At 36.2% G+C, this 25,401-nt stretch overlaps 3 protein-coding genes across 4 annotated transcripts; 2 read left to right on the forward strand and 1 right to left on the reverse strand.

Moving 5' to 3' along the window:
* The first annotated feature begins 303 nt into the window (after window positions 1–303).
* LOC105116810 (zeaxanthin epoxidase, chloroplastic-like) lies at window positions 304–7,332 on the forward strand. The gene is made up of 4 exons (XM_011014292.1): window positions 304–536; window positions 657–1,105; window positions 1,217–1,626; window positions 7,045–7,332. Exons 1-4 carry the CDS (start codon window positions 304–306, stop codon window positions 7,183–7,185), a joined length of 1,233 nt encoding a protein of 410 aa, XP_011012594.1. The 3' UTR covers window positions 7,186–7,332.
* Window positions 7,333–14,249: 6,917 nt separating this feature from the next.
* LOC105116799 (polyadenylate-binding protein-interacting protein 12-like) lies at window positions 14,250–19,880 on the forward strand. The gene is made up of 11 exons (XM_011014279.1): window positions 14,250–14,529; window positions 14,643–15,257; window positions 15,461–15,568; window positions 15,681–15,725; window positions 15,829–15,901; window positions 15,986–16,098; window positions 16,221–16,280; window positions 16,373–16,420; window positions 16,508–16,576; window positions 19,345–19,406; window positions 19,515–19,880. Exons 2-11 carry the CDS (start codon window positions 14,754–14,756, stop codon window positions 19,570–19,572), a joined length of 1,140 nt encoding a protein of 379 aa, XP_011012581.1. The 5' UTR covers window positions 14,250–14,529; window positions 14,643–14,753; the 3' UTR covers window positions 19,573–19,880.
* A 1,188-nt stretch (window positions 19,881–21,068) lies between these two features.
* On the reverse strand, window positions 21,069–23,179 carry LOC105116800 (RNA-binding protein 38-like). 2 transcript variants are annotated; one of them, XM_011014281.1, is made up of 6 exons: window positions 22,402–23,179; window positions 22,192–22,303; window positions 21,940–22,063; window positions 21,822–21,855; window positions 21,485–21,704; window positions 21,069–21,403 (listed from the first exon to the last, which is right to left on the reverse strand). In XM_011014281.1, exons 1-6 carry the CDS (start codon window positions 22,618–22,620, stop codon window positions 21,357–21,359), a joined length of 756 nt encoding a protein of 251 aa, XP_011012583.1. In that variant the 5' UTR covers window positions 22,621–23,179; the 3' UTR covers window positions 21,069–21,356. The 2 variants fall into 2 exon arrangements, with proteins under 2 accessions (XP_011012583.1, XP_011012584.1); XM_011014282.1 differs by having other exon boundaries at window positions 21,940–22,057; window positions 22,402–23,177.
* Window positions 23,180–25,401: the final 2,222 nt, after the last annotated feature.

The following is a 25,401-nucleotide window of genomic DNA, read 5'->3' on the forward strand; positions in this document are numbered from 1 at the left end:
CAAGAAAATTCAAAATTGCTTGGCTCATACGTACTTATACTCATAACAATATTATACAAATAGAAGCTGGCAACTTCAAAATGTTACTGGAATCTTCTCATATTAGGAGCACTGACAATTCAAAATGATATTGGTGGATGAATTTCAAAGCATTAGTTTGTGAACATGGTCTCCCAAAGGCGGCCGCGTTCGACGTTTTTCAATTTTAATTACTTGCGTGATACGGAATGAATGCATGCGGGCCAAGGGCAATCCAAGCACGTAGGGATATAAATACCCATCTTGCTATGCACATAGGCATAGATGAGGGGAGAGATGGAAATGACAGAGGATGTGGTGATAGTAGGAGCAGGCATTGCAGGGTTGGCAACGGCAGTGGCTTTGAAAAGAGCTGGGGTTCGAGCTTTGGTGTTAGAGAGATCACAAGGACTAAGGTCCACCGGTGCAGCCATATCCCTATTTCCGAATGCTTGGCTTGCCCTTGATGCTCTTGGTGTTTCTCACAAGCTCACCCGCATTTACGATCCTTTATTCAAGTAATAAATTGTTTCACTGTATACATCAATTCTTTTCTTTTCTTGATTTTGAATTTTAAGACATATATACTTTGTATGATCGATTAATTTCTGGTCTACTTTTTTTCTCTCACAATTCAGGGCATATGTAACCAATGCAAGTACTGGAGATGTTCAGCAAGTCCTCTTCCCTGCAGGACATGAACCTCGGGCAGTTCACCGTAAAGCGTTGTTAGAGGCACTGGCAGAGGAATTGCCAGCTGACTCAATTCGGTTCTCCTCCAAGCTAGCTGCCATTGAAAGTCAAGAAAAAGGAGGTGGTGCTTCCATTGCTGTAGTGCATTTGGAAGATGGGACTATAATCAAGTCTAAGGTTCTGATAGGCTGCGATGGGCTGCACTCAATAGTAGCACATTGGTTAGGACTGGCAGAACCAGTCCATTCAGGGCGATCAGCGGTGCGCGGTTTGGCAATTTTTCCTCAAGGCTACGGGTTTAAGCAAGAAGCTCAGCAGTTTGTGGATGAGGGCAAAAGGGCTGGTTTTGTTCCTCTAAATGATAGGGAATTTTACTGGTTTTTAACCTGCAAAGGTCAGCACTCTTAAACCTTTTTTCTTTTCCATTTTAGCTAGTAGCTAGCACAAATGTTGGCTCAAGCTAAGATCATTTCAGTGGAAATTTATGAAGTAACTTTCATTTCAGAGGAAAACATGACAAGAGATCCAGAGCAAATACAAAGACAAGTACTTGAGAAGCATACAGAGAGTTTTCCCTCGGTATACCTAGACGTGGTTCGACATGCGGATCTTTCGACAATAACATGGGCACCATTGATGTTTAGGCATCCATGTGGCATCATATTTGGGAATCTTAACAAGGGAAATATCACAGTAGCGGGTGATGCTATGCACCCCATGACACCTGACCTTGGACAAGGTGGTGGTTTAGCACTAGAAGATGCTGTGGTATTGGGCAGGCACATCGGCAATTCGGTCATAAAAAATGGAGGACTGGTTGTTCCAGGAGACATGGCCAAAGCCATAAATGATTATGTCAAGGAAAGGAGGTGGCGTGCTGTTGGGCTGGTCATAGGGTCTTATTTATCAGGGTGGGTGCTGTTATTTATCAGGGTGGGTGCGGACGGTGGCAGCCATGGTAGGTGGCAGCCATGGTTGGTGGCTGTTATGTGTGTGGACACAAATGGACGGTGGCAGCCATGGTAGGTGGCAGCCATGGTTGGTGGCAGCCATGGTTGAAATTATAGTCAAATGGTAGGTGCCTAACTTGCCCACCATTGTTGAACAATCATCTCCCTCCTCAGCTATAAATAGAAGATGTATTGATAGCTGAGACAGATCACGAGATAGAGAGAAACACAGAGAGAGAGCTAAGGGTGAGAGTTGAGTTGAGTAGAGAAGTTTTCTCCTCCTCCTTGTTTTGTTGTTTGTATTGCTTTTGAGCTTGATTAATACAAACCAGTAGTTCCGTGGAGTAGGCAAGTTGCCGAACCACGTAAATTTGTGTGTGTTTGAATGTTTGGATCTCCTAACAACTGGTATCAGAGCTTGTTCTTGAAAGTTCTTGAAAAAGAGGGTGTTTGATCCAAACTCAAAAATCAAAGTTCTCAAAACGTGTTTTTGAACATACCACCGTGAAGAGGACGACGAGAGGAATCCACTGGTGAAAACCCGTCGAAAATCCGACGTCCTGCATGCCCGCACGCGCCTACACGCGCCACCACTAGTACTGCCCACGCGCACAGACGCGCCGTACGCGCGTCACGCGTCTTCCTCGCCGTTTCCTGCAAATTGACACTGCCACGTCAGCAGCCATGTCAGCCGTCCAGCACAGGCAGCAGCCGCGCACCTTGACACGTCAGCAGTCTGACCGGTCAACCAGCCACGTCACCCCTGCCATGTCAGCCGCCACGTCAGCACTGCCACGTCAGATTAGCGGGCCCCCACATTGCCTACGTGTCTGACACGTCATCCTGCCACGTCAGCATAACTGGGTTTTGATCCGGTGTGGCGCAGCGACTATTCCTCCTGCCACGTGGCTTCATCTGCAGCGTCCAATTATCCCAAACTTTGATTGCTTAAATCGGAGCCATCCGAAGTCCGATTTGGGTGATCTCAGTGTCGTTTCCAGCATTTTTGGCCATTCCGGACACATCTGTAAGGTCAGATTTTTGAGATTCAAATCCGAGAAAGAGTAAAAATGGCTGATGAAATAAAGGCTGCAGGAATTGAAAAATTTGATGGAACTGATTTTGGATATTGGAAAATGCAAATTGAAGATTATCTATATGGGAAGAAACTTTATCTTCCTCTGTTAGGGAGCAAGCCAGAAAACATGTCAGAAGAAGATTGGCAAATACTTGATAGACAAGTCTTGGGTATTATCCGGCTATCATTGTCAAGAAGAGTTGCTCATAATGTTACAAAAGAGAAATCCACAGCAAGATTGATGGAAGCCTTGCCTGGGATGTATGAGAAGCCATCAGCAAATAACAAAGTGCACTTGATGAAGAAGTTGTTCAACCTGAAGATGACAGAAAGCACCTCTGTTACACAGCATCTTAATAATTTCAACACCATCACAAATCAATTGTCATCCGTTGAAATTGAGTTTGATGATGAGATCCGAGCACTTATTTTGCTAGCTTCACTTCCAAGCAGTTGGGAAGGTATGAGAACAGCCGTAAGCAACTCAGCTGGAAAATCCAAATTAAAGTATGATGATATCCGAGACCTGATTTTAGCTGAAGAAGTACGAAGAAAAGACTCGGGTGAAAGCTCAAGTTCAGGTTCAGCTTTCAACATCAACACTCGAGGAAGGAGACAAGATAGAGGCTTATCCAGAGGCAGATCAAAATCCAGGTACAGAAGCAAAAGCAAGTTTGGACCCAGGAAACAGGTTGAATGTTGGAATTGTGGCAAACCTGGCCATTTTATGAGGAGTTGTACAAAACCAAAGAAACCTGAAGCTGATTCTGTAAATGCCACTACAAACGAGGTACAAGATGCTTTGATCCTTGCTGTACATAGTCCTATTGATGATTGGGTTCTTGATTCTAGAGCTTCATTTCACTGTACTCCACACCATGAAATGATGCAAAATTACACTGCTGGAAATTATGGGGTAGTCTATCTGGCCGATGGACAACCATTGGAGATTGTGGGTATAGGAGATGTGCAAATCAAGACAATGAATGGATCTACATGGAACTTGCAAAATGTAAGGCATGTTCCTGAACTAAAGAAGAAGTTGATCTCGGTCGGACAACTTGATGATAGTGGCCATTCAATCCTTTTCTCTGGAGGAATGTGGAAGGTATCAAAGGGAGCAATGGTTTTGGCTCGTGGAAAGAAAACCGGCACCCTGTATATGACCACAAGATCAGCAGATATAATTGCCTCTACTGAAGCAGAAAATCAGGCGCAGCTATGGCATTGTAGACTCGGCCATATGAGTCAAAAGGGGATGAAGATACTTTAGTCAAAGGGAAAGCTGCCAGAATTAAAAAATGTTGATCTAGACATTTGTGAAAGCTGTGTTCTCGGAAAACAGAAGAAGCTCAGTTTCTTAAAGGTTGGCAGGACCTTAAGACCAAGAAAACTAGAACTGGTGTACACAGATTTATGGGGACCAGCTCCAGTAGCATCTCTTGGCGGTTCTCGATACTATGTCACTTTTATTGATGACTTTAGCAGAAAGGTATGGGTCTACTTTCTGAAAAATAAATCTGATGTGTTTGACACATTCAAGAAATAGAAGGCTATGGTTGAGACTGAATCAGGTTTGAAGCTGAAATGCTTACGATCTGATAATGGAGGAGAATACATTGATGGAGGTTTCAAGGAGTATTGCGTTGTCAACGGTATCAGAATGGAAAAGACAGTTCCAGGCACACCACAACAGAATGGTATTGCTGAACGGATGAACCGGACCATCAATGAACGAGCTAGAAGCATGAGGTTGCATTCTGGGCTACCTCAAACATTCTGGGCTGATGCAGTTCATACTGCAGTTTACTTGATCAACCGTGGACCATCAGTACCTTTGGAGTTCAGACTGCCCGAGGAAGTCTGGAGAGGAAAAGAAGTACAGCTTTCTCACCTAAAAGTCTTTGGGTGTGTTTCCTATGTGCATGTAGACTCTGATGCTCGCAATAAGCTGGATGCCAAATCAAAGAAATGTTTTTTTATTGGCTATGGAGATGAAGAATTTGGATTTCGATTCTGGGATGATCAAAACAGGAAGATTATCAGAAGCAGGAACGTGATCTTCAACGAGAAAGTTTTGTACAAAGACAAATCAAGTACAGAACTAGAGATAACTGATTCAGATACGAGTCCACAGAAATCTGAATTCATACAATTAGAAGGGCTTCCTGATGTTACCACTCAAGAGTCCATACAAGACAGTTCAAGCACTTCAGTACCCACCACTTCTACACAAGATAGTGCAGAGCCAAGTGAACCAACTGTTCGCAGGTCTTCAAGGACTATAAAGCCTCCACAACGGTTCACACTTCTACTGAATTATATCTTGCTGACCGATGGTGGTGAACCATTAACTTATGAAGAATCCTTACAAGATGGAAACTCGAGCAAGTGGGAGTTAGCCATGAAGGACGAGATGGAGTCATTGCTGAAGAACAAGACTTGGGAGTTAACCAAACTGCCTGAAGGAAAGAAGGCCTTGCAAAACAAGTGGGTCTACAGAGTAAAGACCGAGCATGACGGAAGCAAACGGTTCAAGGCAAGACTTGTTGTAAAAGGGTTTCAGCAAAAGAAAGGGATCGACTATTCTGAGATATTTTCTCCAGTTGTGAAGCTTACAACGATCAGAGTTGTTCTGGGGATAGTAGCTGCAGAAAATTTACATCTTGAACAATTAGATGTAAAAACAGCATTTCTTCATGGAGAATTGGAGGAAGAAATTTACATGCAACAACCAGAGGGGTTTGCAATACCAGGAAAGGAGAGTCAAGTTTGCAAACTAAAGAAGAGCCTATATGGTTTGAAGCAAGCTTCAAGACAGTGGTACAAGAAGTTTGATAACTTCATGTGTAGTACGGGATACACAAAATGTCAGGCTGATCATTGTTGCTATGTCAAACATTTTGACAACTCCTATATCATTCTACTGCTATATGTGGATGATATGTTAATTGCAGGTTCCAGCATGGAAGAGATTGACAAGCTAAAGCAACAGTTATCAAAACAGTTTGAAATGAAGGATCTGGGAGCTGCTAAACAAATACTTGGCATGAGAATCATCAGAGACAAAGACAAAGGCATACTAAAGCTTTCACAGGCAGAGTATGTCAAGAAGGTTCTCAGTAGGTTTAGTATGGATAATGCTAAGCCAGTATGTACACCTCTGGGGAATCATTTCAAGCTCAGTAGAGACCAGTCACCAAAAACTGAGCTAGAACGTGGATACATGAACCAGATTCCATACGCCTCAGCTATCGGCTCTTTGATGTATGCCATGGTCTGTACTAGACCAGATATTGCCCATGCAGTGGGAGTTGTAAGCCGATATATGAGCAATCCTGGAAAGCAGCATTGGGAGGCAGTGAAATGGATCATGAGGTACTTAAAAGGCTCATCGGAGACATGTCTTATTTTCACAGCTGGCGGTTTGAAACTTGAAGGCTTTGTAGATGCTGATCTAGCAGGAGATGTTGATAGCAGAAAGAGTACTACAGGTTATATATACACTCTAGGAGGCACTGCTGTTTCTTGGAGTTCTACCTTGCAAAAGATAGTTGCTCTTTCAACGACAGAAGCTGAATATGTCGCAGTTTCAGAATCTGCAAAAGAGATAGTATGGCTACAAAGTTTCCTGCAAGAATTGGGCAAGATGCATGGAAAAGGTACTTTGTATAGTGACAGTCAGAGTGCAATCTTCCTTGCCAAGAATCCAGCATTTCACTCCAGAACAAAGCACATACAGATCAAATATCACTTCATCAGGCAATTGCTCGACGATGAACAACTGTTACTTGAAAAGATCTGTGGAAGCAAGAATCCAGCCGACATGTTAACCAAAGGAGTTACTCTCGATAAACTGAAGCTGTGTAAAGCTTCAGTGGGTCTTGAAGATTAAAAGACAGACCTAACACCATTTGTGTCCAAGTGGGAGATTGTTATGTGTGTGGACACAAATGGACGGTGGCAGCCATGGTAGGTGGCAGCCATGGTTGGTGGCAGCCATGGTTGAAATTATAGTCAAATGGTAGGTGCCTAACTTGCCCACCATTGTTGAACAATCATCTCCCTCCTCAGCTATAAATAGAAGATGTATTGATAGCTGAGACAGATCACGAGATAGAGAGAAACACAGAGAGAGAGCTAAGGGTGAGAGTTGAGTTGAGTAGAGAAGTTTTCTCCTCCTCCTTGTTTTGTTGTTTGTATTGCTTTTGAGCTTGATTAATACAAACCAGTAGTTCCGTGGAGTAGGCAAGTTGCCGAACCACGTAAATTTGTGTGTGTTTGAATGTTTGGATCTCCTAACAGGTGCAGCAAGGCGGATCAAAATGGTGGGTGAAGTTCTTGAGGGATAGAGTATTTTACAAGTACGTTTTTGGTTGGGTTGGTAGACTTGTGCATTATGATTGTGGAGAACTTCCTGCTGTGTCCTCTGGCAAGGAGGACTAAATTTCAACTTTGGCAGTGCATTATGACTCTGGAGAACTTCCTGCTGTGTCCATATTATTTATTTATCACAACAGAAATTATGTGACTATGGTTTTTTGTTTTTTTTTAATGGTTTCTTCCTTTAAGGAATCTTTTTAAATGATGTTGCTAGGTGTAAAGTCAACATGAGGGATACGGAAGAAATTTTGAGGCTAACAATTTGGTGAGGTATAGTATCATGGTGTATATTTTGGAAATGGTCAAGTATACTGTATTGTATTATTGACAGAATATGCCAAGAATGTGCAGCTTGATTTTTTTCCTGGTTTGTCCTGACTGATAAGCTTTCCATCCATCTGGTAACTTGAATGCAGGAGCTGGAAAAACTGACGTGATCAAGAGGTTCTTAAGCTTTGACCCAATGTTCAAGAAATGTTCAGCAATTTCATGGACGTGGGGCTAAAAAATCTGCAAAACACCCCCCAAAAAAAAGAAATTGCTGACCACAAAGCTCCAATCTACAAGACAAGCAAATCACGCACCACCTCGCACGCAGCCATGTGGAATATATATGGCTAATGACTCATTCTCGGCCATTTTTTGAATTCTCGAGTCCGAAGGACAATCATTTTTAGAATTACTCGTGTCATGCAGCCCTCGGAACATCTTGTGTGGTCTGCAAGTTTCCAGTCAACATCAATTTCCAACATTAAAATAACAAATGTATATATATATATATATATATATATATATATATATACAGACACACACTTCCAACATTAAAATAGCAAATGTATATATATATATATATATATATATACAGCCACACACGGGGGCTGTATAAGGTCAAAATCGTGTTTTGAAAATAGAAACTATCCGAGTGTTGCCCAAGTCTTATTCGGATTTTGTACAAGGTCAAAGAATTTTCATTCAAGCAAAGCAGCAAAATCTTTGGTCTGAAACTTGAAATTCCATGTTGAAAATAAAGCTGTTCAAACCACCCAAGCTTGTGCTTCTCTCTGTTGCTCATGATTTCTTATTTTTCTTTTTATATAAAAAAAAAATCATGCCTTGATTTTCATATGTTCTTATCTTATTACCATAAAAAATAAATAAAACAAAATTCAAGTGTAATTCAAACTCAAAACTTATCATATACAAGCGCTCATGAAACCAATTCATACAATAGACTATTTTTATGACACATTTGCATGTTAGAACAAATCAATCAACAATATGAGATGTTAGAGATTTGCTATTTTTAAGTTTTTTTTTAATTAATGTAAGTATTGGGGTTAACTTATATATATCTTGATTAATTTTATGAATCTTGAAATTAATAACCATATAAATTTTTAATGGTCTTGAGATTTGTGAAAGTCAAACTGATAATTTATAAAAAACAAATTTAAAAACCGATAACTTATAAAAAATAAATCTAAAAATTGATTAGTTGAGCTACATTTTCTCAGAGTTTGTTTTAAGTATTTGTAGTTGTATATTTGATAATAATATAACACAAAGTGCATTTGCAAATTATTATTTTACATGAATATATCTAAAAAATATTTAAAAAAAAAAATTAATATTATTTTCAAGTACAATATAATTTAAAAAGGTAAATTAAACCACAAAAACAAACCTGTTCTTAAGGCTATCCTGCATTGATCATTGATTACTTCATCTTCCTAATATCTGGAGAGCATGTTAGCAGTGTGCCAGGTATGCTTTCAAGGGAAAGGGACAAATGAAATATGAGAGTGATGCCCATCTAATTTTTATTTTTATTTTTAATTCTATAGTAGAATTGATGTGTACTGGTTGCACGTGGCGAGTATGGTTAGGTTAAATATGATTAGAGTTCCTTCTAAAGCAATAATAATTAATAACTTCCTAACACCAACCTAACTCTATGACAAGAGATCATAATTGGCTTGGAGGCAAGCTTTGTTGACTCTCTTCTTTTACCCTTCTAGAAATTAGAAAATTATTTTAAAAATCAAGATATAAAAGAATCTGAAAATATATAAAAAATTAGCAAAAAAAATAAGAAAATAAAGTTAAATGAGGATTCAATCATGTTCCTAAACCTTCGTAAGTATGGAAAAGCTAAGCCTCCATGGTGGCCTTGGAACACATGGGGCTGTACAGGCCACCATTGCCCAGTGCTCTATCAAGTTGATCGATGGAGGGCTCGTAGCATCATTTTGGAGTCTATTGCTCTTAAATTCTCAAGCTGAAATAAAGTGGGGGATAAATTACAGTAATTAATACAAGTGTACTTTCTTTCTTCTAGTCCACGCGCGTACGTCACTTCCATTTTCTAATCGCCCCTGACCACTATTATTATTATTATTATTATTATATATATATACACACAAACTAAGAACAGTTTATATCTAATTTGATTATTTTTATATTTTTTATCTAAATTTTTAATAATTTTAAGATTTATAAAATTTAAAGTTGAGAGGTGTAATTAGCATATCTAGAATTAAATTCTTGTTTTTTTTTTATATACTCAACGATGAAAATATACTTAAAAAATTACTTTGTTAATCTCTAAAGTTATAAATAAAAAGTATTTATCATTTAAAATATAATATTTTTTAAAATAAAAAATAATTCATAATTAATATAAAGTGATATGCTGTTAAATAAAAATTAAATTTTTAAATATCATACTTTATAGTTAGGATTGTCTTCAAAGTGAAGTAGTAGTAAATTTTTTATTATTTTAAAAAATAAATTTATAACCCAACCTATTAAATTATACCATTTAAAATTTTATTATTATTATTATTATAAGAGTCCGATTTTGAATATGGTTTGACAATTATGATGAAAAGGAATGCTCATGTCACCACCAAAATAAATTGTGAAAAAGAATGTTCATGTCATCACCAAAATAAAATCTAGCTAAATTATTCTTTGATCCAATCGGCATATCCTCGGTATGTTAACTTTGTTTCTTTATTTTCAATCGATTAAAATAATACTATTTTTTATTTTTTAAAAAAATAAAATATATACTCAGGTAAAGCCTCTTATTTCATAACTTGAGCCAACTACACCAATAAATCAAAAAAAACATATATAAAGTGAAAATTAAAAAAATTAGGAATGTGAAAACTACTTCTTGGCAGGCAAATGCTATTTTATTTATTTAGGTGGCAAGAAAGCAACCAGGAGTGAGAGTTATAAATCATGAAAACACCCCATCACAGATGATGGCCAGCAGAAATCAATGGCTGAGACTTGGCAATCGAATCTATCACGATCAAGATCAGAAGGGGGTCCATTACACAAATTGCTCACTTTTCACATTTGCAATTCAGCCATCAGTCTCAGTGACCCACCCCACCCCACCACTCCTTGTCTTGTTTCTTCAGTTTCGGTCAAGTCCACATCAAATATATACAAAGTAGTCCTTTAATCTTTTGAGAATCTGCAAATCAACCCTCGCATTTCCTGTAATTACACTCATGCCTCCTACTGTTAACTTAATGTTAATGGCAGTCCCTTTCTTGTCGTGGAGGATTCTCCTATCCCTCTCAACCTTGGTTTCGAACCTCATGTCACTCTTTTATCATGAAATTGAAAACGATAGTCATTTCACTAGGGTTTTTTTTACCTGATAATTAATAATTAAAAACAATGATTAAGGTGCCTGTTTCATGCATGCAAAGTAGTCTTGGATCAATATTTCAAATCGTGCTGAGATCGGTATTGATCATCTGTATAATGGGACGAAAATGATCTTGATTTGATACCCAATTTATCATTTAATTTTCAATCACATCCCTCATTTAGTTTAAACTAATAAGATTGTAAAGAAATCTCATGAAATTAAGTGCTTTCTCCCCCTCTTTTATACGTACTGAATGATCAAGCTCCTTAAAACATAGTGTGTTGTATCTCGTGACTAGGAAAATATTAATAAATTCTTATTCTTTGAAGCTAATGGAAGGATCTAATTAATAATCTTACATTGACAACTTAATTGAAGAAAAAAGAGATTAAATGGCATGTATTGTGATCATGTAGTCACCTTTTAATGACTAGTAAACAAAATTAGAATATCCAAGTGAGGTTCTGGTCTAGCGGTGGGAGGGGCTTGTCCCTTTCCTCCGCACCTGGGTTCAAACCTCACCATGCACGCCTGTTACTCCTGTGGTGCCTTACTTGCTCACTGGGCTTGTAGGATGTTCAGTGAGCTGTGGGGATTAGTCGTGGTGCGCGTAAGCTGACCCGGATACCCCACGTAAATAAAAAAAAAAAATCTTGTTACTATGATTATAAATTATCATTCCAAATATTCTTGTAAATTTAGATTTATTCTAAAAATATATAATTTTTTTAAGATAAATCTTCGTCGGGACCTCATATTTTTGTAAACTTGATTGCATAAAAAAGAAAAAGATTATGTTTGGCCAATATAATGAAATTGATTCCTTAATCATGAGTCCAAACCCACATGGTTGGTTGTCTTAAAACCAGTTATCAAAGTTAAAATGCATTGGGATTTCGTGAACCAACAAATAAAACAAAAATGGCTATCAAAGGTTCTGGTTTGTCGGGCGAATGGAAAGCTTGACCTCTTTATTTTTCTAGTAAAATAGAAGTCCAAATTGAAAACATGTTCAACACCACCTCAAACCTTGTACAAGTTCCTTACGTTAATAGAATCTTTATATCTATCCGGTTCGTCATCTCAGAACTAAAGGATAGAACTTCCAGCACGTTCTTCGATTATGAACAGTCAAATTCCAATACACACCACGCCACCCCACCCCCTTGCTTGCATGTGATGGCTTTGAACAAGTAAAGGGCATGCATGGAGCTCAAATCGGGCAAGTTATTACTGCCCTTGATTATCTGAGCAGACCATCCTGGATTCAAATTCAAAGAAAAAAACTCAACTAGAAAGAGATTTGAGCATGGTTTTCATGGATGTTGTTCCGGATATGTTTGATTAATTTGAAGAGGACATGGATATAATTTCTTAATTTATGTTTCAGTGATCTTTTTCCTTTTTATTTTTTAAAATGTCAAAATTAAAACACATGGGATCAAGGAGGAGATGACTATAAAAAAATAATATCTTTTAAACAAATAAAATTAAAAAAATTAATGAGTTAAGAATTAAATTTTAAATGGGTCAAATCTCGATTGATTGGATTAATTAATTAACCTAAATTTTTGATAATATAAATTTTTTTTTTTTAATAATCTAAACCGAAAGTATTAGATCAATATGCTGACCAAGACAGCTCTTGGTCAACCAGCCAGCCCCGAGTCGGGTTTGGCAACAGTGATTTTTTATCGGGAAATAAAGGTATCCGAAATTAGCCTAGCAGGGTGAGAAAACAAAAGGAGATCAGGCAAGCTGGTACTAGTTGATTTTCTTACACAAACACAAAGTGTGGGCCCCTACAAGGTTGTTGCCCTTCCCGAGGAGGAAATAAAAACAAGGAGACGCTATCTGCCTGTCACGGCGGGGGATAATGACAGCTTCTGTGACTCTAACTAACAACCAAAGCTCCCAGCAGCGTGGCACTTAGAGATGACGTTTGCCATAAGTTTAGACAGTAGGCTCGTCCACAGGCTATCCTTTCTACCTCTACCCTGTGTGCCATGCATGCATGAGTGGATGGCACATGACATGACATGTATGGAATTCTCTTTTACAGGAGTGGGTTGTTGGATTAAATTGAAAATATTTTTCGATTTCCGGGGACATAATAGCCTAATGATGAAGGTAAATATTTTTTTAATAAATAAAGTATAATATTTAGATGAAACAAAACCAGCAACGTGGAAATTGGTTCAACCAACATTAAAAATCGTGGTTTTAAGAATCTTTTTATGTTTTTAATAATGTCTGTGCTCTGGTTAGGTGCACAACAGTTTTGGAACCACTTGAGTTCAATCATGATTGAAAATATTGGTATTGTGGTGATTTTGTTTATGAATTATAATTAATATGAGAATCGATTTCCTATGAAAATAATAATAATTAACATAATTAATATTGGAAATGATCATCAAATAAAGATAATAATGAAGAAAAAATATATTTAAAAAACTATGAAATGATGGACTAATTGTGCTCCACATGTCTAATTGTCAAATTAATTAGAATAATACTTTGATCATCGTGAGCTATAAACTTTATCCATGCCCAGCTAGCTTAAAATCAATATTATCCATAACTCGAATTAAAATATAATTTGTTAGCATCTACATATATTTTTGAGAAATAAATTAATTAGTTAAATGAAGATAAAAAGAATTAAAATTATACACAATATTGCATCAAGAATTACATATTAAATGTGAAAAGCAATTATAAAATCATCATGGATCACAAATCAATAGTACCCTTAATATTCCTTTATTTTAATATCCACCTTCATAAACTAAAAAGAAAAAAAAGAAGCGAGGAGCAAATAATTAATAGAGATTAAATAAACAATTTTAGGAATCAAATCCTATTTAACTAGTAGCTACAAATAGAGATATACCAAATTGATACATAGATGGCATGCACATAACTTCACCTACTCCTCTCAATTTCAAATTCATCTCTCTTTTTTTTTTTTAAAAAAATTGAAATTTATATCAAAATTTTAAAATTTACATCTTATAACGAGTTATAAAAATATATTTCTTATCACAAATTAGAAGAATCAACTCCAATTAATTTTTTAAAATCAAAATAACATCTTCTTAACTAATTTTTAATTTTTGACTGGGTTTTTTTTTTCTCACTTGAATTGGGATAAATATTAAGTCGGTCAATTTCAAGTGGACCTCTATAATCAATCTAGATTTTATATTAATCCAAGTTGATGAATTGGATGAAAAGACAACTATTAAAATCAGAAAAACCTTTCTGGACATCATCCATGACACATCCAACCCATCCAGACATTGGTGTTATTGGAACCTAAAAAGAACAAAGCATGGGTTTGGTCATCATTATCCTGGGACACCATTGTCATCTTTTTATGTTGTAGTAAAGTTGGAAAATGCTAAGCATGTCGTAATTATCTTTAGCGAAAAAAGAAACAAGGGTACATAAAGAAGGTCCAAGAAGGCATAAACGGACGATCCAAAGAACGCCCCTCTTCTCTCTCTATCTATTTCTTCTTTCTCTCTCTACAGCTATATCTACAAAGAGAATCATCAACACTAAAATTAATGCATCAAAATAGTAATCTAATAAAGTAAAAGGTGCTCTCTGTTTTACACATCTTTACTGGGTTTCGTCTTGTTTTCTCATTCCTGTACATATAATTCTCAACTGGGTTCCCTCTTTAGCATCAAATGGAAATGGTTTAGATAAGGGAAACCAAGCAGGTATGTTTTTTATTATTTATTTATTTTTAATCTGGGTTTATCTTAAAATTTTCATTTATGTGATAAAAATTGGGACTTGATTGGTTTCTGATAAAAAGTCGTGAACTTTACAGAGAAATCTGAAGAAAAAGAGGGATCTTTTTTGTGTTTCGGATACAGAGAGAGAGAGAGAGAGAGAGAGAGAGAAAGAGGGTTCTGGTGTTTGTTTGTTTGATTGCTTGATCATGGCTGTTGCTGAGAATGCTGGGGTCAGGAATGGAACCGCTGGTCAAAACTTTGACAACACTGTAGTGTCGTCAGAGACCAATGATCTTGAGAGAACATCATCAAAACCCAGAAACGAATCAGTGGGTTTCAGTAATAGTAAAGACTCAAACTTTCAAAGCCAGAACAATGATCATCAGAGTGTTAACGGCAGGTCTGGTGAGACTGGGGTTTTAAGCAATGGAAAGACTAATGGGGCCCAGATGCAAAATGGGTTTGATATGAATCAGTCTGGTGGCTATGGGGATGATCAGATTCGTCATCAAAAGTCTAAATCTAATGAGGTGAATGATATGAATGATTTGGTGGAGATGCTGTCAAAGCTGAATCCTATGGCTGAAGAGTTTGTGCCTCCTTCACTCGCTAATCATCATGGATACTTTGGTAACGGGTTTGGCATTAATGCTAACAATTTTGTAGTGCATACCATTAACGGGAATGCCAATGGACCTACTAATAGAAGGGTATGTTTTGTTTTCCTCTTTTTACTTGTAGTTGTCATGTAGTTGCTGATAAAATGATGCTTATTTTGTTGTCTGGATTGTTGCTGTCTTGTGGTTGCTGCTGAAATGGAATAAACTGACTACTAATACTGTTTCTTATTGTTATGTGGTCATGGAGTGGTCTTTTAGTTTTTACTTATTTCTGGTATTTTTTTTTGTTACAGAAGAAAAACTTTAATCAAGGGAGGCGAAGGATGAACAGCAGGACAAGTATGGCTCAGCAAGAGGAGATCATCAGGAAGACTGTATATGTTTCTGACATTGATCAACAGGTAAGCAGCTGCATTTGTCTCTTGTATTCTCTCTTTTTGTTAGGTTTTTTCATGTTTCATGGTTGTTTGTAAACTGATTTTGGGATCATTGTTTCCATGTGATTGAATACAGGTTACTGAAGAGCAGCTTGCAGGGCTCTTTATTCACTGTGGACAGGTAACTGGCCTTGTTTTCTCCCATACGTGAGATTTTCATTTTGCTAATTGCTGAGGTGGATTATGTTTCTGATTGATTTCCTCTTGTTTTTTTGGGGACAAAGGTTGTTGACTGTCGTATATGTGGTGACCCTAACTCTGTTCTTCGTTTTGCCTTTGTTGAGTTTACTGATGAAGGTAATTTCAAAACAGCTCATACTTCTTATTTTTCTCAATGGATGAGTTTAGCCATGTTGATTTAGCAATCAAATGTGCTTGCAGAGGATGCAAGGACTGCATTAAGTTTGTCAGGGACAGTTCTTGGATATTACCCACTAAGAGTGCTGCCTTCGAAAACTGCTATTGCACCTGTTAACCCAACATTTTTGCCAAGGGTGAGGACTTTGTGCAATAAATGATACCTCATCATCTACTTTAGAAACCATATCAACAGAATGGTGCTTGTCTTAAATTTCTGTTTTGTTACCTAACTTTATCACATAATCATGATCCTTAGTCTGAGGACGAGCGTGAGATATGTGCAAGGACTATTTATTGTACAAATATTGACAAAAAGGTAATATTTGGAAGTTACATGATATCTGCTAATGTTTTTAAGAGTGATATCTGGAACATTTTTCCTGATTTCTTTGATTTCAATTAATGTAGATCACCCAGGCAGATGTCAAGCTCTTCTTTGAATCCTTTTGCGGAGAGGTCTGTAGTGGCTTATATAACAAACATGCAAACATTGCTTGTCTTGGATTGCAGGCTACACCTTATTTTACATCTTGTTTTGTATAGGTTCATCGCTTGAGGCTCCTTGGAGATTATCATCATTCAACCCGCATTGCTTTCGTTGAGTTTGCAGTGGTAATTACCTATGTACTCTTGATCTTTGTGTGCTGACTTTTTAGCATCCATATATAACTGGTTTAATATATATGTCATGTCTGATGCATCTTGTGAACTTTTACTAATTTAGAACCATTCATAATGTAGAGTTATTCCTGGAATCTCATGTGGCCTCAATTTCTCTGTATTCTTAGCCATTTGCTTTCCTTCAACTGCTGGGCCCATGCGCCTGATTTTCCTGGAACCATTGTTTCAAAAAGCATCTTGTTTCATTCTTTTGTCTTGTCAAAACAAACTCCTTTCTGCTTACAAGTATTTGTGCATTTTTATAACATGTAAAACTGGATCAAACTTTCTATTGTTTAATAAGGGCTCTCTTTTCAGAAATGTTCAGAAGTTGCAATCTGGTATATTATGTGAGAATGCTAAGAAATGCTGATGGAACATATATTTAGAGGTTGCATATGAACCGCATATAAAGCTTTAATTGAGATATGATGATGTGTTGGAATTGGCACTGATAAGGGTTGCAAGAAGCGCCACCTTTGATGTTAGAATTATTTGGCTTTTTGGAGAACTTTAGTTTAACCTTAGCTACTGAAGATCAGTAACTAAATTTTGTGGCTCGCTGAGGATTCTTTAATTGAACAAAATCATATAATAGCATTAGACATTGGTTGTGGCATTAAATGAGTCCATTCATAAATCGATTGTGGAAAATGCAATTTAGTTGAATGGATTTGAGAATTTTGATTAGATTTCTATTGTAGTAGTTGTTGGTGTTCTGGTTGTTTATGCTGGGCCTGATGTAATTAAAAGGTTTGGGGTTACCGTGGTAGGAAATGTCATGGCTTCCCTTTTGTTGAATCATGAGTCACTTGTAAATTCAACCATGATTTATTAGTCCATTCAGTCTTTACCTCCTCCCTTTTTGGTTGTCCCTCTTCCTTTTCTTTTATGTTATTCTATATGTAAGATGGGCACTAAAGAGTCAGGGTTGGAAATTTTAAGGGTTGTGGAGTCGCAAGCCCTTCGCACTGCTTTCTTTGGGTGTGAAGCATGGTCTTTGCATCATATCACCATTATTTGATCTGTTTCTCCTGCTTTCTTTGGTTGTGAAACCTGTCTTATATCACCATGTTGGATCTGTTTCCCCATTGTCGGTCTTGTAGTGGATCTATGTGGAGGTGTCAATTCTACAACACTGGGAAATGCCTTCCCATTTTGACTTTAGGAGAACCCTCCCTCTGAGCATGCACTTGCTTGTGATTGACTCGGATAGTAAAATTAGAGCTCTTAATTTTAGGAAAAAATTTGCTTACCGGGCATTGCTAATCTGCTACTTTATTTGGAATGCTTAGTTTGTCTTGGTTTGCACACTATTACTCACTTTTCCAAGCTCCTTTAATCTATTTTGTTTTATTTTGCCTCTCGTGTTGTCCTGCAATTCTTCGTTTGTCTTTACACCTTTAGAATTAGACCACTGCCTGATTTCAGACTTAGCCCATTCTCATTCAATAGTTTGTAAGCTTCGATAACTAAATCGTTATCCATAACATTTAGTTTCTAAACTTTTTTATTAAAAAATGATAGAGAAGCTTGGCATGCCTGAGCCATATGCATGATTCTGGCCTTTGGGTGCTCCAAGGATCAGGCCCATGTCTACCTTGGGGAAGCACTCCCATTGCCACCCTTTGATCAGCAAGTCCATTAGGAGTGATCTTCCCCGACCCAAAACCTGGTCATGTACACATTAAAAGATTTTGATTTCACACTGTCAATTGTAAAGAGTATTAGATGGATCTAAAAATAGTGATCCTCTGTACTCCATCAAGGACTGCTCTATAGAATCCTACCTTTAAGATATTTTAAAACTTTCTTGTAAGCATTCCAATGCTCCCTTTCTGGGATGACTAGGGTACTTCCAAGTGCTCAGAGGATATATCATGTCAGGCCCTGTGTGGTGTGCCAAGACAGCCAATCCCCTTGGATACTCAAGATGGTGGATTGCTTTGCCTTTATTGTGCTTGTTTGAAGCAGGGATATGCAGGTGCTGATAACACCACTCTCCTAGCTTGGTAATTCCACCACCCCACAAAAGCTTAAGCCTTTTCTTGGATATGGAGAGTTGAAAACAGAAGTGACATCCTCATTGTCCCTAGTGGCTGAGTTCATTCTTTTTGCCACTGGTGCAAAGGTGTTGAAGTTGTCAAACTCATTTGTATAAACCCCATGACAACATGTTGGCTTTTGTATTTGTGTGCAAAGCACCATCTACATTTTCTGACGATTCAGTTACAGCCACAGGGTTTAAAAACTTGGAGTGATTTCTAAGAGAACGCAAATATTGTTGGACATTTCATATGGATATCAATGACACTACTTGCTGCCATAGTGTTGGTCTTTATTTTCTTAGAGAACGAAAACATTACATGAAGTCATAGCCTCAGCTTAATATTCTCGACCACTTCTTCACCATAACAGTATAGAAGTTAGGTCCAAACATTTTAGGCTCAACATTTTGGAAACTGTTTAGGCATGACTATTTGGAAACTGTTTAGGCTTGACCATTCAGGATCTCGTCCTTACATCTTTTGAAGTTCAAATGGTCTTTATTTTCTTATTTTTATTGTTAATTTTTATTCTGTATTTGCAATTTCTGTTGGTTAGTTAAGCTGCAACATGCTGGAGTATTCCATGTTTGGGCCTGGTTTTGTGGACTTGTGAGTGTAATATGGTAATACGTGATGAGAATGTCTATAATGCTGTTCCTCCAATCCTTGCAGGCTGAGGGTGCAATTGCAGCACTGAACTGCAGTGGTGCGGTTCTGGGATCACTGCCAATAAGGTAGCTTGGCAGATTATCATTGTTTTTGCTGGTCATTCAGTTTCTCTTTTTCCTCCTCACAAATTGATCTTTTTGTGTTTTTAAGGATCTTTTGTTTTATATATGCAGGGTGAGCCCATCAAAAACACCTGTTCGCCCTCGCATCCCTCGCCCACCTTTCAACTGAATCATGCCTAATGCTTCCTGGACCGATCAACTGCTGAGAGATATATTTATATTAATACATATATAGATACTGAAATCTTTTGAAGGTACTTGTGGCGTTTATATCTATATCCTAGCATGTTAGCCCGGTATCTTTGTTACCTACAGGGGGGTCGTTTATTTTGTCTGTCAGACTATAGAGTTGGATGGGATTTCAAGGATATGAATGGCTTTATATATGTTGCATGTCATGATGAATTTCTTGAGAACTCAATACTGTTGGGATATTTCATGACAATTGAGATTGACTCCTTTTCAAGTTTTCACCTCTTACTAGTTTTGGCTTTGGTTTTCCTTTCTTGGCTAGGGCTTGAGTGTTGGAAGTGTTTGGCATCAATTTTTGAATTCAAGAAAAAGAAAAGACCTTAACCTTGTTGAAGCTTTCCTTTGTTCATGGACTCTTGTGGAAGTTTTAAATTGTGTTCAGTGGCCTTTCCAGTTTTTTCTTGAGGATAGTGTCAAGTTGAACAAAATATATTAGTATTCCACTCATCATCGAAGACAGCGCTAGAGATGGTCTCTTGCAGCCACTGAAGGGTCCGGTACATAATGTATATCTTATAGAATTCTTTTTAGCTCACGTGATGTCTGTCATACTACTTGTTTATTCCTTTTAAATAACTTTGCAGCCACCCGAGTTTTGAAATTGTCAAACCAAAGCTTGGTTTGACAACAAAACACAAATTTTCTTCTACCAGAAAATCGAAAGTTTGGGCCATCGCTAGATTACATGTGCTGTGTTTAAAAGGGCGCTAAAAAATATATTAAAATAATATTTTTTTTTAATATTTTGATATTAATACATTAACATTATAAAAAAATAAATAAAAAAATTAATTATGCGCAAGATTGTTGTTTGGGAAAGTAACTTAATTTAATGTAAGTTTGATAATATCAGCTGAAAATAAAAGTCGAACAAGGGAGAACCCACAATTTGAGCTTGCCATCTTGATTCACTTTGAATCCAGTTGAGTACCATTGCAAGTAAAAAACTGATTTATCATGTAAATATACTACATGTATTATATTTTTTAGCAGATAGATTTCCCATTTCTGCTTGATGGGAATGATGGTGTGCCTTTAGCTTAAATCTTTGTCACGATTTCAATATCTGGGAGAGTTCTGCTCGGCCTGGAGTTCACTCATGTTTCCTAAGTTTTAACTTGGGGAAAGAATTGAAAGCCCGAGTATACAGGGCAAGCAAAAGCCCGACAGGGCAAGCAAAAGCCCGACAACACTAGGCTGTGAAAACTAGCAGCATTTGCCTGGGAGGGCTGCCTACAATTATCTCAAGCAAAGAGCTGAAAGCATTGTTGTGTTTGAAACATAGGACACTGATTATGGAAAGCTGGAAACCATGGTTGAATCAGAAATCCACATAGAGTTAATGGCCAAGCTATCCAATCTTTTCTTTTGATCTCAACCAAATGATGAAAAATTACTTTGCTATAAGCTTCATGGTCGCAAATACGATGGAATATAAACTTTCATGGCATATTGCATCTCAGAAAGAACAAATTTAAAGCAGAAGGGGAAGATACTACTATGATAAACCATCAATGACAGATAAAATGTATGAATGGTGTGTGTGTGTGTGTCTTCAAGGAGGAAACTATACAGAACCTGCAGAAGTTTCTTCTATGGAATCTATTTCTGTTACATCCTGTTGACTCTGAAATGGTGTGAACTAATTTTACTATAAGAAATAAGCCCATGACTTCTATTCAGATAAAGTTGTTGGTACTCTCATTGCTGTTGTTCTGCTATCGCGGCAGGTCTTGCTTCTGTTGCTTCTGCATACATAGCATGTTGTCATATGTTAGTGTCGTATTCATGAAACATCAACACAAACAAGATTGCTCAAGACACTAAACTGGTATTTGGTAGTGAGGAGGCTGAAGTAGGATTTGATAAGGTCCCAAAAGCATTGTATTGCTGAGAGTTCTGTATCACTCTGGGGTAGTAACTTGGGCTGTTCTGTCCATGTTGAGCATAGAATGGGTAATAATTCAGGTAGACTCCAGGGGACCCTGATGCCGCGGCGGGGTAATAGAATGGAAACTGTTTCCCTCCATATGCATTGTAAAAATTATTCTGCAAGACAGTTAAGAAACTTGTTGAGCTATCAGAACTTCTATATTGTGAAGATGCCCTATGTCCATGCATGCAAGCATTTATCAGTGAGCTATTTAAAAAAAAAAAAAAACCAACCATTGCAGAAGTGTCCTGTGGGTTGATAGGATACCTGAAATTAGGAAGGCAATAAGATCAGAAGACAATGAAGTACCAATAGTCAGACAATTCTTTTCCAATAAGATAAGTTCCTTACCCATAAACTGAATAAGGAGACGCATATTGAGGCATTTGTTGATTGAAGTATGCAGAAGGGCCATGAATGTTTAATGGTGCCATGAATCTTGGTGCTGCAGGTCCAAGTCTATCAATTCCTGCAGCTTCAAGGAAAAAGTAGGAACAAAAACAGGAACATAGTTAGAATTATCAACATAGAATAAGAATATAAACCAAAGTTATGAACTTCTACTGGAGGCAAGCATCAATCAAGGACCAGGCTCAGTTGGACCTTTCTTTTTAGCACCAAAGGCTGCAAGATTACAGTTGGCTCTCCTTCCATCAATAAGAGGATATGGATCTTGACAAGCACTTGTTGCTGAATCAGGATCCTTAAAATTTACCTAAGAAACACATGCATGACAAAACTACAATTGATTACATACATGATCATGCCAAATCTATAAAAGTCTTATAGCTAAAAACAGCAGGGCTAGCTTACAAAGCCATATCCTTTAGATCTTCCTGTGCTCCTATCAACGATGACAACTGCTTCTATAATCTCTCCAAACTGCTCAAAATAACGCTGCAAGGAATCTTTTCTGGTCTCCCAGGGCAATCCTCCAACAAAAATCTTGGTGTAAGTTGTGTCATGAGTGGATTCTGAGGCACTACTAGTTTCATTGATCACCATCCTACTTTCCATGATCTCTTGAGACATCCCGATACAGATATAGATACACTAAATCCAAACAGCCTCAAGCTTCCACGAGAACAAACCAAAGAACTAGCTAGATGATTCTAGCCCAGATACCAAAATATAGTGAGAAAGATTCAGAAGGTGAGAAAGAGCCGTTTGATCAATCAAAATCAACAACAAAGACTACTTTAATCAGTAAACTGCCTTTTCTGACTCCTGTTTCTAGAAAGGAAAAGTACAAGAATTAGTCTGTCGAGTTCTCTTGGATTCCCCAACAAAGATACTCTTAACAAGAAAATTGTTTACTGCTAGACAGTTAAAAGTAGAAAAAGAAAAACATGAGAAAACCCTAACCACATGTATGATTTTTTTTCTTTTTTGCTTAAGCAAACTACCATGGAAGGATGGAAAGATGGAAGAAGAAGAAGAAGAAGAATTAAGAAACAACAAAAAGAATGAAGAGCAGATGTTTAGGAAATTTCCAAAGAAATAAAAAACATAAATCTTTTGTTGTCTTTCTTTCTTTGGAACATCCTGTAATGGGTCCAGAGGGTAACGTGCCCTAGTCTATCTAACTTGCTCTCGCCCTCTTCCTCCTCGACCCTTTTTCTTCTTTATCAAGGTACTGTTGAGTACTGTAATAATTATTTTGAAAGTATTTTTAATTTAAAAATATACTAAAAAAATATTTTTTAAAAAAATTATTTTTAATATTAGAACATTAAAATAATTTTTAAATAATTTTTTTTTTAATTGACTCACTGCAAAGGCAAACAAATTAAATTTTAAATCTTCAAGAATGGAAACATGAAGAAATATTACCTGGTTTGAGAGATATTAATATTATTCACAAAGAAAGTACGTATTCCATTTATATGTAACAATTAAATACATTCCGAACCGAGCACCTGCCTTCATGCATTCAATATTATTGTTTTAGAATAAAAAAAATAAAGATAAAAAATAATTAAAATAACAATTTAAAATAAATTTTTGTATTTTCAAAATAAAAAAAAAAACTAAACGCTAATACACACACACACACTTAAAATTAGACACTTTTTTTAAACTAAATGAGATGATCTTGCTAGTGATTACAACTAGAAAAAGTACAGTAAGATAAATTAAAGATAATTATTCCAACGGGACAGTTCCAGATTTGGCTTCATTTTGTAATGAGAGAGAACGTGGCTCTGATTTGTATTTGATGTATGAGCCAAGCCTATCCATGTTGTTAGCTTCTGTAATTGGAAATTTCAATTTATTTTTATTTTTTTATTATTATTATTTCGAACTGTTATTATGGTGTTAATTAGGCAGGATATGAACACACTGTTTACTTCCTAATTATTACATTTTTAAGAAATGATTACATACTTTTAACTTTAAATTAACAAAACAATTACATAGCGTTTTTAAGTATTTGTTAATAAATTTATCCCCTGTCAAGCAGGAAGATATTATGTTTAATGCGGCAATAAACCACCTTTCCTCTGTATAATTATTTTTAAAAAAAATAAAGATGTTAATGAAAAGAAAAAAAAATAAATTAACCCATAACCATGCGCCCAAGCCTTGTTGTATCAATAGACCCTTTAAGTTTTTTGGTCTCTTTTAATTTTTTATTTCAGTATAAAGATGATTTCTATTTAATCTTATTAATTGGTATTGAGTTTATAATAAATTTATTTTTATATCATTTTATTATGTAACAGGCTAAAAAATTTGATTTGAATTAGTGTAATTTATATATAATCTAGATAATAAGTTTTGGTAAGTTAATTATAAATAGTTAATTTAACTTTTTTTTTACTTTTGCAATTTTTTTTAATTTTTTAATTTACAGGGTTATTTCAAGAACCCCATATAATTTAATTTAAGACTTAAGCTAGGTAAAAAATCAAGTTGAGAATTTTCAAGTTTGAACTATTATATCAAATTTAATAATAATATAAAAAAGTATTATATAATTTAGATATCTTTTTTATTCTAAACAATATTGATACAACACATATTTTGGAAACCTTCGTATATTTGCACCTACATAACATCATGTGCTCTGTGGAAATTAATCATAGCTCAGATGAGAGCAGCATATGTTGGAAATCATTGAGCAATTTGAAAACAGTTTTACCATAAGTAATTAATCATAGATTCTGCTTAAGATAGACAAAAAATAGAAAAAAAAGGGAGTAAATTATAAAAAGAGTGAATGAGCAATCTTAAACATTTGATCCATCCAAGTATATACGACAATCCAAAAAGGAAACCCTAAAGATAAGGGTGAGGTGAACTGCAATTAGTGGCATGGCATTAATTACAATATGATATGGGTGATGCATGATGTCTAAAATCTAAGTTATGGTTTCATTTATTAATCTAAGTTAATTTAATATAATTTTTAAATTATAATAAGGTTTTTTTTATATATATATTTTTAAATTTTTATTAGATCAAATTATAAACCAAATTGTTGAGAAAGGATGAAATTACAAGATGAAAGATTAAAGTAAAAAACATTTTAGTCCCTACAAATTATAGATATTAGATTTTTTAGTTTCTAAATTTAAATTTAAAGAGAAAAATCAATTTTAATTATAAAAATTATTTTTTGTATGTTTTAGCCCCCGATGGGAGAGAGGTAAGAGAAAGGCACTAAAATCTAGTTTTAGAGAGAGAAAATTTTTGTTGGCATCAATTCCCGTCACAATAATAATTAAAATTAATGTTAAATTGTTTATTTTAACGAGGAAAGCTCATATGAGTTTTTCTTACCTTAAAATTGTTAACAAATGTGATCTA

Source organism: Populus euphratica, unplaced genomic scaffold (genome assembly GCF_000495115.2).
Source record: "Populus euphratica unplaced genomic scaffold, PopEup_1.0 scaffold1043.1, whole genome shotgun sequence".
Taxonomy (NCBI): Eukaryota; Viridiplantae; Streptophyta; class Magnoliopsida; order Malpighiales; family Salicaceae; genus Populus; species Populus euphratica.